The 12197-nt window shown below is 44.0% G+C and overlaps 3 protein-coding genes and 2 pseudogenes across 3 annotated transcripts; 2 read left to right on the top strand and 3 right to left on the bottom strand.

Moving 5' to 3' along the window:
* Positions 1-2317: 2317 nt before the first annotated feature.
* On the bottom strand, positions 2318-2930 carry LOC125298156 (annotated as a pseudogene).
* Positions 2931-6997: 4067 nt separating this feature from the next.
* LOC125298166 (histone H2A-like) lies at positions 6998-7445 on the top strand. Its single transcript, XM_048248877.1, has one exon. The coding sequence runs from the start codon at positions 7016-7018 to the stop codon at positions 7391-7393; it is 378 nt and encodes a 125-aa protein (XP_048104834.1). The 5' UTR covers positions 6998-7015; the 3' UTR covers positions 7394-7445.
* A 728-nt stretch (positions 7446-8173) lies between these two features.
* On the top strand, positions 8174-8584 carry LOC125298163 (histone H3). Its single transcript, XM_048248875.1, has one exon. It carries the CDS (start codon positions 8174-8176, stop codon positions 8582-8584), a length of 411 nt encoding a protein of 136 aa, XP_048104832.1.
* Positions 8585-10120: 1536 nt separating this feature from the next.
* Positions 10121-10514, bottom strand: LOC125298293 (annotated as a pseudogene).
* A 939-nt stretch (positions 10515-11453) lies between these two features.
* LOC125298171 (histone H2B-like) lies at positions 11454-11936 on the bottom strand. Its single transcript, XM_048248885.1, has one exon. It carries the CDS (start codon positions 11890-11892, stop codon positions 11518-11520), a length of 375 nt encoding a protein of 124 aa, XP_048104842.1. The 5' UTR covers positions 11893-11936; the 3' UTR covers positions 11454-11517.
* Between the last annotated feature and the right edge of the window lie 261 nt (positions 11937-12197).

The following is a 12197-nucleotide window of genomic DNA, read 5'->3' as shown; positions in this document are numbered from 1 at the left end:
AGCCCACCCCCGTAATGGCCTATGTCATTGTGTTGATGGACTATTCATAAAACCAGAGACTTTCTAATGAGGAGACACAGCGCTCAAAAAATCCTCCATAGAAATGCATGGGGCTAGTTTGTAACGCCAGTATGGCCGTTGTCTACACATATCCCACCCCTTCCTCGACAAACGTCGACATGTGAAAACATTGAGCCAATCTTGTGGTGTGATGTGAATACATTGAGCCAATCATATGTTCTGTTGTGAAGACATCTTCCCAATCATTTGTTGTGAACTTGCCACTGGAGCAAGATTGGTGTCGTGAAGCCTTGCGCACGCGCATTTCTGCTGAATAGGATGCCCGATGAGTGCCCAAAAAGCGTTGCTATATGGCCGCAGAGTGGAGTGACTTGCCTAAAAGGACTTTGATAAAACCTCTTCATTTAAATGATACTTAAAATAAATATACGGAAACATTCCATCGGTCAGTGCATATAGGCTGTTATAGAAACAAACAATTGACTTGAATTGGTCGTCATGTACAAACCAAAATAATGACTTAAGGTATAGCTTGTATTTGCTACGTTAAAGCCTACAAATAACTGCTTGTTTATAAACAGTAAACACCAAACTACCTCTGATATGCCTTATTTTTCATACATCATGGAGATAATGCAGTCATGTAATTGCGTCATCACCTTGAACTACGAGGCCAGAGAAACATCTTCATTATTAACAGTCCGGAGTGATAAATAAAAGAACAGTTTACATTCTTCAACCAGAAAGATAGGCCGCCTACTTCTTGACATTTTGTGGGAAGGGTGGTCAGGTATTGGCAGACATGTGTATGGGGGGGTGTGAGCAAATATTTTGAGCGATGGTCACTCCGCCGAGCAGTTTGTTCAACTCTTCGTCGTTGCGTACAGCCAGCTGCAAATGGCGAGGAATAATACGGGTCTTCTTGTTGTCACGGGCAGCGTTGCCAGCCAACTCCAGGATTTCAGCAGTCAGATGCCGAGCACAGCAGCCAAGTAGACCCGGTGCACCCGGTGCCAACACGCTGAGCATAATTGCCTTTACGCAGCAGTCTGTGCACACGCCCACGGGAACTGAAGTCCAGCTCTGGATGAACGAAGTCTTGGCCTTTGCTCTGGCCTTGCCGCGGTTTTGCCTCTTCCGCTCATTTTTAGTAGATGTTGAGAGTTAATCCAAATACTCAAATAGTGAGAGGGGGCAAGGCATGTGTGGTTATACCACACCGGGCGCCGCGCCTCCGCCTCAGTGGCTAACAACACAATAGTGAGAGCCAATCAACGTGTAGTTTGTAGCGTGGCGTGACGCCATTTCAAAATCTATTTGGCGCCATATAACACTTCCACCTTACTTTTAGACCATCAGCTCAATCACAAAAAAAGTTACCACATGTCATAGCAGAAAAGTAATATCCCACGTAAAGTGACAGCGAAGTTTACAGAAGTTCAACTTAATACGCAGTAAACCAACGAGGCTTCCTGACATTTTTGGCACAGGTACTGGCTATTACAATGTAACAAGCTGACATTGTTGTATTGCAAGGTTTTAGATACTTTGTTTCAAGTTTGGTTGCACCTGTTACATTAGGTAGAAATCATGTTGTGTTACCGTAATAAATTACCCAATATAATTTATTTTAAAATTGTATACACAACCCATTAGGCATAGGGGCAAGATGAGCCACCCCTTTTTCTGGGAAACACATTTTATCATGTGACAGCTTTTTAAGGAAGAGGGAAACATTCCTTACAATCTGTGGAAAGGTACAGCACATAGCAAATGTGGTAAACCGAAAAATGTGTAATATGTTTTGCTCTCCATGTCCAGAGTTAGGGTGTTTTAGAGAAAACGTAACTAGAACAACATTCAGATGCATTACTTACACCTTAATTGGTTCCGTCTTCAGGTATGATGTGAGGGCTGAACAAAATCATGAATGTTACCCTTGGCTTGTTGTGAGAAGCATGTTCTTTCAAGATGGCGGTTGTGGGATTAGATGAGCCACTAAGGCTGGGGTAAATTGAGCCAGCTAACTAGTACTTGTGTTGCATTAGGGAATTGCCTACACACTACGAAATACCACTCGCTTTTGTTATAATGTCCCTCTCGACTAGCTTGTGGACCAATTGTGAGCTATAGTGAGCAAATGCAAACAGAGTATGACTGTGTATTTGCAAACAGAATATGTTTTGCCTACCAGCAGGCACTGGTGGAATAAAAGCTTTCAGAGAGCATTTGGGTGGCTCTGAAAAGAGCCTTTCTGTACACATGGTGTAATAGACCAGAAGAAGGTGCGCAACATTTACTTCTTCTTAGGTGCAGCCTTTTTGGGTTTGGCAGCTTTAGGTTTAGCCACCTTGGGTTTCGCTGCCTTTGCTTTCTTTGGGCTCTTCGCTGCCTTCTTGGGTGCAGCGGGCTTCTTGACTTTCTTCGGACTCTTCGTTTGCCTTTTTGGTTAATGGCGGGTTTTTTGGCTGCTTTCTTCGAGACTTTTGGCGACCGCCAGGTGGCTTCTTGGCTGCTGCCTTCTTGGGCTTCTTTGCCGCGGCAGGTTTCTTCGCTGCAGGCTTCTTGGCTTTAGGAGCTGCCTTCTTTACCGGCTTTTTCTTTTCCACTGCTTGTTTCTTGTTCAGCTTGAAGGAGCCGGACGCGCCGGTCCCTTTAGTCTGGACCAGAGTTCCCTTGGTGACCAAACTCTTTATTGCCAGTTTGACATGAGCGTTGTTCTTCTCCACATCGTATCCACCAGCCGCCAGGGCTTTCTTCAGTGCAGCCAGAGAAACTCCTTTCTTTTCTTTGGAAGCAGAGATGGCCTTGACAACAAGCTCGCCCACACTTGGGCCAGTTTTCTTGGGTCGGGGCGCCTTCTTCTTAGGGGCCTTTGCTGGGGCCGCAGCTGGAGCTGTTTCTGCCATTGTTTCGTTTAGATTTCACGCACAGACTACTCGGGAGGCCTGAGAGAATGAATGACATCCATAGCCGGTGGGCTGGACTTATAATACACATGAGAACCATTTAGACTCAGCAGAGTGAGAGCTGTCCCGGCCTCTCTGTGGCGAAGAAGTCACTTGTGTTTTCTTCACACACTTCTTTGTAAGAAATATGAGTATCGACATGACATTTACAAACAAGACGATGTCTGTTGTGAAGAGCACAGCCTACACGTTAAAATGAATATATGGGGGCCTGTGGTTGCCCTTTATCACTTTTGCAACAAACTGAGAACGTCGGACCTCTAGGTGGAGAGGTTGCAGTCAGTCTTAGTTTTGTGAGGAAATCGTGCACATAATGATAGTAAAACCGCGCAATACGTCGACAAAGAAGTACCACAGACCAAGACATGAGTCTCTGTCACTGCTTTTACGTGTTACAATGTGGTTTTTGCGAATGTGCACTTTCCAATCGGGAGCTTTTTGAACACTGCGAAACACAATTGACCAACACGAAACACATGGATACACCACTAAATTAAAGCACAAAGTTATAGGAAGCATAAGTGGTGTGGCAATATTTGCTAAGGCTGCTTGTGCAGACATATGATCAAGAATGAATTATAATAGAATATATGTTTCTAACACACTGGCATAGACTATTCTTTGGACTGCCCATTTGCTGTAAGTGATTGTGGGGAGGACATTACGTAGTTGCATTTTGTCTGCTCATTATGAGTAGGCAATCTATTTATCGGGTTTAGATATCATCTTGTACCATCTCTCCTGGACCCAAAGTAACTCTTTCATTAGCGAAGAACTCCTGATACAATATATGTGTGTGAGTGAGAGAGAGAGAATGTGTGTGAATGTACAGAAGCACAGATAGGCTACTGTCCATCTGATCAATAGGTATGTGACTGGAGTCAATTTTATACACTGACCAATTTGTCACCTATTCATTTCTAATGGCCGGCAATTTTTGGCCAGGAATACACATGGGTGTTCTGAACTGAAACAAAACACCAACATTGTTATTAAAATGATAAAAAAATGTGTTTGTGTGTTCAGATGCCCTGTGTTAACAGAGTCATGGAGCCTCATGATAGTCAGATTAAATTAACAATATGAGTCTCTGGTCATTATGAGTAGGCAATCTATTAATCGGGTTTAGATAACATCTTGTACCATCTCTCCTGGACCCAAAGTAACTCTTTCATTACCGAAGAACTACTGGTACAATATTTTCAATTTCAATTTAATTTCACTTATAGAGTGCCAAAACATTACACATGTTTATGGCGCTTTACAGAGTGTTAGACAATGAGAGAAAAGAAAAGAAGGGGCGAGGAAAAACTGCCTATAATTGGAGATACATATAGAAAGAAACCTCGAGCAGATCCATGACTCAAGGGCCTGACCCATCTGCCTAGGGTCAGTTACAGAACAGTAAGGTCTGTATACATGATAAATGCAAAAGTTAGTCAGATGTAGAGAATAGAACATGGTGTTTAAAGCCACCTGAGGTGTATGTTACAAGAGGTGGGATGGTTGCATATCTGGTATGATAATGCATGGATCCTATTTAGTGTCAAAGTTCAAATAGTCCATTGTAGGAAATGGAATTGTCCAGGGGGATTAGGAGTTGTTATAGGGCAAGTGGTGGGTCGCTAGGCTGTACGTACGGGCCAGGAATCCGGGCATAGGGCACAGTAATAGGCGATGATAGGGCAGTTGTAGAGATGGGACTTCAGGTGAGATGAGTGAGATGAGAGCCACACCAAAACACGGATGACTGATGACTGGTGATGGTATACCTCACAAGTGAGGTAAGGGGGAAGAAAGAGAGATGTAGAGTGGGTTAGTATTAAAGCAAAGTGGTTAATATCAATAAGTATATCAATGGTGCTATGTAGTGTTAAACCATAGTGAGAATAGGCAAGAGAGGGAGAGTTGAGAGAGGGAAGGGGAGAGAGGAGAGAGGGGGGGTTGTACGGCGTGACACATGAAAAGTCCATGACCGCACTATGCTATAGCAGCATAACTAAGGCATGGTGAAGGGTAGTGGACACCAGCACAGGTATGGTCAGTGACCACCATTGCACGCATGAGTGGGGTGCCAGTCACACGAGAAATTGAGTGTAAAGCAGTGAGTTGTGTTTACAGTTCCGCAAAAAGAGTGCTGTGCAGTGAATTGTGCCTACAATTGTGCAAAGTGTGTGTTAAAAATTGCAAACTGAGTGCAAATCAGTGTTTGTGCTTTTAGTTTTGCAAACTCAGTGAGTGGTTTTTCTATAAGTCTTAATAGTTTTAGAAATTGTGCTATAAGAATCACAGTAAGCATTCAGAAAAAAACTGTGATAACAATGTTGGTGTTTTGTTTAAGTTCAGAACACCCATGTGTATTCCTGGCCAAAAATGGCCGGCCATTAGAAATTAATGGGTGAGAAATTGGTCAGTGTATAAAATAGACTCCAGTCACATACCTATTGATCAGATGGACAGTATCTGTGCTTCTGTATATTCACACACATTCTCTCTCTCCCACACACACACACTCAAACACACGCATATATTGTATCAGGAGTTCTTCGGTAATGAAAGAGTTACGTTGGGTCCAGGAGAGATGGTACAAAATGTTATCTAAACCCGATAAATAGATTGCCTACTCATAATGAGCAGGCAAAATGCAACTGCGTAATGTCCTCCCCACAATCACTTACAGCATATGGGCAGTCCAAAGAATAGTCTATACCAGTGTGTTATAAACATATATTCTATTATAATTCATTATTGGTAATATGTCTGCATAAGCAGCCTTAGCAAATATTGCCACACCACATATGTTTCCCATAACTTTGTACTATAATTTAGACCTACAGTATGTGGTATGTATCCGTGTGTTTCATGTTGGTCAATTGTGTTTCGCAGAAAAAAGCTCCCGATTGGAAAGTACACATTCGCAAAATCCACATTGTAACACGTAAAAGCAGTGACAGAGGCTCATGTTTTGGTCTAAGGTACTTCTTTGTCGACGTATTGCGCGGCCTCTACTGCATCATAGATCAAATGAATTAGTCCACAAGCTAGTCGAGAGGGACATTTTAACAAAAGCGAGTGGTATTACGTAGTGTGTAGGCAATTCACTAATGCAACACAAGTACTAGTTAGCTGGCTCAATTTACCCCAGCCTTAGTGGCTCATCTAATCCCACAACCGCCATCTTGAAAGAATATGCTTCTCACAACAAGCCAAGGGTAACATTCATGATTTTGTTCAGACCTCACATCATAGCTGAAGACGGAACCAATTGAGGTGTAAGTAATGCATCTGAATGTTGTTCTAGTTACGTTTTCTCACCCTAACTCTGGACATGAATGGAGGCCACTTGGAGAGCAAAACATATTACACATTTTTCGGTTTACCACATTTGCTATGTGCTGTACCTTTCCACAGATTGTAAGGAATGTTTCCCTCTTCCTTAAAAAGCTGTCACATGATAAAATGTGTTTCCCAGAAAAAGGGGTGGCTCATCTTGCCCCTATGCCTAATGGGTTGTGTATACCATTTTCAAATAAATTATATTGGGTAATTTATTACGGTAACACAACATGATTTCTACCTAATGTAATAGGTGCATCCAAACTTGAAACAAAGTATCCAAAACCTTGCAATACAACAATGTCAGCTTGTTACATTGTAATAGCCAGTACCAGTGCCAAATGTGCCAAAAATGTCAGGAAGCCTCGTTGGTTTACTGCGTATTAAGTTGAACTTCTGTAAACTTCGCTGTCACTTTACGTGGGATATTACTTTTCTGCTATGACATGTGGTAACTTTTTTTGTGATTGAGCTGATGGTCTAAAAGTAAGGTGGAAGTGTTATACGCGCCAAATAGATTTTGAAATGACGTCACGTCACGCTACAAACTACACGTTGATTGGCTCTCACTATTGTGTTGTTAGCCACTGAGGCACGGAGTAGCGCCGCGCCGGTGTGTTATAACCACACATGCCTTGCCCCCTCTCACTATTTGAGTATTTGGACGAACTCTCAACATCTACTAAAAAATGAGCGGAAGAGGCAAAACCGGCGGCAAGGCCAGAGCAAAGGCCAAGACTCGTTCATCCAGAGCTGGACTTCAGTTCCCCGTGGGCCGTGTGCACAGACTGCTGCGTAAAGGCAATTATGCTCAGCGTGTTGGCGCCGGTGCACCGGTCTACTTGGCTGCTGTGCTCGAGTATCTGACTGCTGAAATCCTGGAGTTGGCTGGCAACGCTGCCCGTGACAACAAGAAGACCCGTATTATTCCCCGCCATCTGCAGCTGGCTGTGCGCAACGACGAAGAGTTAAACAAACTGCTCGGCGGAGTGACCATCGCTCAGGGTGGTGTACTGCCCAACATCCAGGCTGTACTGCTACCCAAGAAGACTGAGAAGTCAAAGTAAACCTGCTCCTTCTAAGTCTCTGAAATAAAGGCTCTTTTAAGGGCCACCCAAATACCCATAAAAAAAATCATTCCAAGATGCCTTCGCCATTGACCTGTTTTCTGTGACGTCAAAATATTTACTCACACACCATACACACGTATAAAGCAGTTGAGTAAACACTCCTTTTCCTGCCAATACCTGACAACCCTTGCCCCCACAAAATGTCAAGAAGTAGGTGGCCTATCTGTCTGAGAAGACTGGTTGAAGAATGTAAACTGTTCTTTCATTTATCACTCCGGACTGTTAATCACGAAGATGTTTCTCGGGCCTCGTAGTTCAAGGTGATGACGCAGTCATGTAATTGCATTATCTCCATGATGTATGAAAAAAAAGGCATATCAGAGGTAGTTTGGTGTTTACTGTTTATAAACAAGCAGTTATTTGTAGGCTTTAACGAAGCAAATACAAGCTATACCTTAGGTCATTATTTTTGTTTGTACATGACGACCAATAAGTCAATTATTTGTTTCTATAACAGCCTATATGCACTGACCGATGGAATGTTTCAGTATATTTATTTTAAGCATCATTTAAATGAGGTTTTATGAATAGTCCATCAACACAATGACAGCCATTACTGGGGTGGGCTTTGTATTCTGAATTTCAGGCGGCACTCGGAAGACCAATCAGCGGAGACCAACAACCTGACGTACACAGGGGGAGGCTGAGACCGTAGGCCTTATATACACAAGTTCCGCAATCGTGTTCATGCTGTTCAATTCCGAAAAATACGTAGCAATGGCCAGAACCAAGCAAACTGCCCGCAAGTCCACTGGAGGAAAGGCTCCGAGGAAGCAGCTCGCCACCAAAGCTGCGCGTAAAAGCGCACCTGCCACCGGTGGCGTGAAGAAGCCTCACCGTTACAGGCCTGGAACCGTGGCTCTGAGAGAGATCCGTCGTTACCAGAAGTCCACTGAGCTGCTGATCCGCAAGTTGCCCTTCCAGCGTCTAGTCAGGGAAATCGCCCAGGATTTTAAGACCGATTTGCGCTTCCAGAGCTCTGCTGTTATGGCTCTTCAGGAGGCTAGCGAGGCCTATCTGGTCGGTCTGTTCGAGGACACCAATCTGTGCGCCATCCACGCCAAGAGAGTCACTATCATGCCCAAGGACATCCAGCTGGCTCGTCGTATCCGTGGGGAGCGTGCTTAAGTGATTTGAAGTCAGGAACCGAATATTCAAAGGCTCTTTTAAGAGCCACCCAAACATGAAAAAGGCTGGTTTCCAATATCTTGGTTGAATTGGTTTTTGGTTAATATTACTATTCTTTAACATAATCTGCATTGCTCTGTACTTCGTAATAAGTAGGTGTCGCGTAATCATTGCTAAATGTAATGGCAACAGGTGCAAGAGATCAATGCTAGCAAGTTAAACATCTATACGCTCATGTGATCCCTCACAATTTTAAGTTTCGCGCTTGTCTACGTCAGAGTTTGAGCCACCCATGGGGACATTTTTGCCATGACTACGAGATTAAACTCAACATTTCGGTTAGAAAGGTCGACTTTAATCTCGACACTCCGTATTTATTCTTGACATTCGAAACTAGTTAGTATAGTAGGCTAATACAGAAAATAAATGTTGTGGTCTCATTAAGTATAATAGTAGGCTATTACACAAATAAGTGTTGTGGTCTCATTTTGTGTAGTCTTCCTTGACGCACCTTGCTGTTAACAAAGTCCTTTTAGGCAAGTCCCTCCACTTGGCGGCCATATACCAACGTTTTATGGGCACTCATCGGGCACAGTCTTTGGGTCGAACTGCGCAGCGTGCTTCTGACACCAATCTTGCTCCACGGCGAGATCACAACACATGATTGGCACGATGTCTTCACAACACACCATATGATTGGCACGATGTCTTCACAACACACCATATGATTGGCTCAATGTATTCACAACACACCATATGATTGGCTCAATGTATTCACATCACACCACATGATTGGCTCAATGTATTCACATGTCGACGTTTTGCCGAGGAAGGGATGGGATATGTGTAGACAACGGCCATATTGGCGTGACAAACTAGCCCCATGCATTTCTATGGAGTATTTGGAGTGCTGTGTCTCCACATTAGAAAGTCTCTGCTTTTAACCAACTGACGCAGCCGTGGAGAAAGATCAACGGTAAATAAAAAGGTAGGCTACACAAAGTGCATAAAGACAGAGCATTTCTAATGTGGAGACACAGCACTCAAAAAATACTCCATAGAAATGCATGGGGCTAATTTGTCCATATGGCCGTTGTCACATATCCCACCTTCCTCGGCAAAACGTCAACATGTGAATACATTGGGTGTGTTGTGATATGGTGTATCGGTCACGCGATAGCTGGAGCAAGATTGGTATCGTGAAGCCTTGCGCACGCGCTTCGACAAAGACTGTGCCCGATGGAGTGCCCATAAAACGCTGGTATATGGCCCGGTGGAGGACTTGCCTAAAAGGACTTTGATTAAGAGTAGGATAGAAATTCTACCTAATCCAGGAAGTACCATTTGTTCCAAATTTGTTCCAAGTACCAAATGTTGTCTATCTGGACAAAGAGGTTTTTAATAACGCAACTTATGTGTTAACACATTAGTTGTAAGCTTTATTTCAGATAACTATCTAATGCAGTGTAGCCAGTTTGTTTATATTGGAATTACTTTTTAAAGGAACGTGGGTGGCTCTTAAAAAGAGCCTTTGGTTTAAAGCGCGTTCAAAATCCGGCTTTACTTGGAGCTGGTATACTTGGTGACGGCCTTGGTTCCCTCGGACACGGCGTGCTTGGCCAGCTCACCAGGTAGAAGCAGACGCACTGCGGTCTGGATCTCCCTGGAAGAGATGGTGGAGCGCTTGTTGTAGTGAGCCAAGCGGGAAGCCTCTCCAAATGCGCTCAAAGATGTCGTTCACGAAGGGAGTTCATAATGCCCATGGCCTTGGAAGATACCGGTGTCAGGATGGACCTGCTTCAAGACTTTGTACGTAGATGGCGTAGCTCTCCTTCCTGCTCTTTCTGCGCTTCTTGCCACCCTTGCCGGCGGTCTTTGTCACGGCTTTCTTGGAGCCCTTCTTAGGCGCAGGCTTGGCTGTATCAGGCATGTTGTCTCGACTATCTGTTGGATAATCTGGCTGTCCTCAAGTGACCCGGTATATGTGTCAAGTTTTATGCAAATAGAAGACTGCATCACTTCACACCCACGGCCAGAATTCTTTGTCATTTCCCTTCGAAATCAAATACCCAGACACGGTTGGTCGTTCCTGAACCGAAGGGGCAGAATCTAGAAGGTTAGTACCACCCACAGACCATTGGTTTACACCACCTTCTTTTGTTTCTTTTCCCTCCCTTTTTCTTTTGAATGAAAGGAATTCTTCGAAATGTATGGCAAATACCAAAACATTAACCGTTACATATCACAATTACAGGTTTTTCTCAGTCCCTTTGGGGCATTTCTCGAATTATGGTTAACCATGCATTCAACAAATCTACGGTAAAAAAAACGAAGGCTTCTACAGCATTGTGCCAGAGCATTTCTAATGTGGAGACACAGCACTCAAAAAATACTCCATAGAAATGCATGGGGCTAATTTGTCACGCCAATATGGCCGTTGTCTACACATATCCCACCCCTTCCTCGGCAAAACGTCAACATGTGAATACATTGAGCCAATCATATGGTGTGTTGTGAAGACATCGTGCCAATCACGCGTTATCTCGCCGCTGGAGCAAGATTGGTATCGTGAAGCCTTGCGCACGCGCAGTTCGACCCAAAGACTGTGCCCGATGAGTGCCCATAAAACGCTGGTATATGGCCGCCGAGTGGAGGGACTTGCCTAAAAGGACTTTGATTAAGAGTAGGATAGAAATTCTACCTAATCCAGGAAGTACCATTTGTTCCAAATTTGTTCCAAGTACCAAATGTTGTCTATCTGGACAAAGAGGTTTTAATAACGCAACTTATGTGTTAACACATTAGTTGTAAGCTTTATTTCAGATAACTATCTAATGCAGTGTAGCCAGTGTTTATATTGGAATTACTTTTAAAAGAGAACGTGGGTGGCTCTTAAAAGAGCCTTTGGTTTAAAGCGCGTTCAAAATCCGGCTTTACTTGGAGCTGGTATACTTGGTGACGGCCTTGGTTCCCTCGGACACGGCGTGCTTGGCCAGCTCACCAGGTAGAAGCAGACGCACTGCGGTCTGGATCTCCCTGGAAGAGATGGTGGAGCGCTTGTTGTAGTGAGCCAAGCGGGAAGCCTCTCCAGCAATGCGCTCAAAGATGTCGTTCACGAAGGAGTTCATAATGCCCATAGCCTTGGAAGAGATACCGGTGTCAGGATGGACCTGCTTCAAGACTTTGTACACGTAGATGGCGTAGCTCTCCTTCCTGCTCTTTCTGCGCTTCTTGCCACCCTTGCCGGCGGTCTTTGTCACGGCTTTCTTGGAGCCCTTCTTAGGCGCAGGCTTGGCTGTATCAGGCATGTTGTCTCGACTATCTGTTGGATAATCTGACTGTCCTCAAGTGACCCGGTATATGTGTCAAGTTTTATGCAAATAGAGGACTGCATCACTTCACACCCACGGCCAGAATTCTTTGTCATTTCCCTCCGAAATCAAATACCCAGACACGGTTGGTCGTTCTGAACCGAAGGGGCAGAATCTAGAAGGTTAGTACCACCCACAGACCATTGGTTTACACCACCTTCTTTTGTTTCTTTTCCCTCCCTTTTCTTTTGAATGAAAGGAATTCTTCGAAATGTATGGCAAATACCAAAAACATTAACCGT

Source organism: Alosa alosa, chromosome 7 (assembly GCF_017589495.1).
Source record: "Alosa alosa isolate M-15738 ecotype Scorff River chromosome 7, AALO_Geno_1.1, whole genome shotgun sequence".
In the NCBI taxonomy this organism is placed as follows: Eukaryota; Metazoa; Chordata; class Actinopteri; order Clupeiformes; family Clupeidae; genus Alosa; species Alosa alosa.
This window is presented reverse-complemented; position numbering and strand designations above follow the sequence as displayed.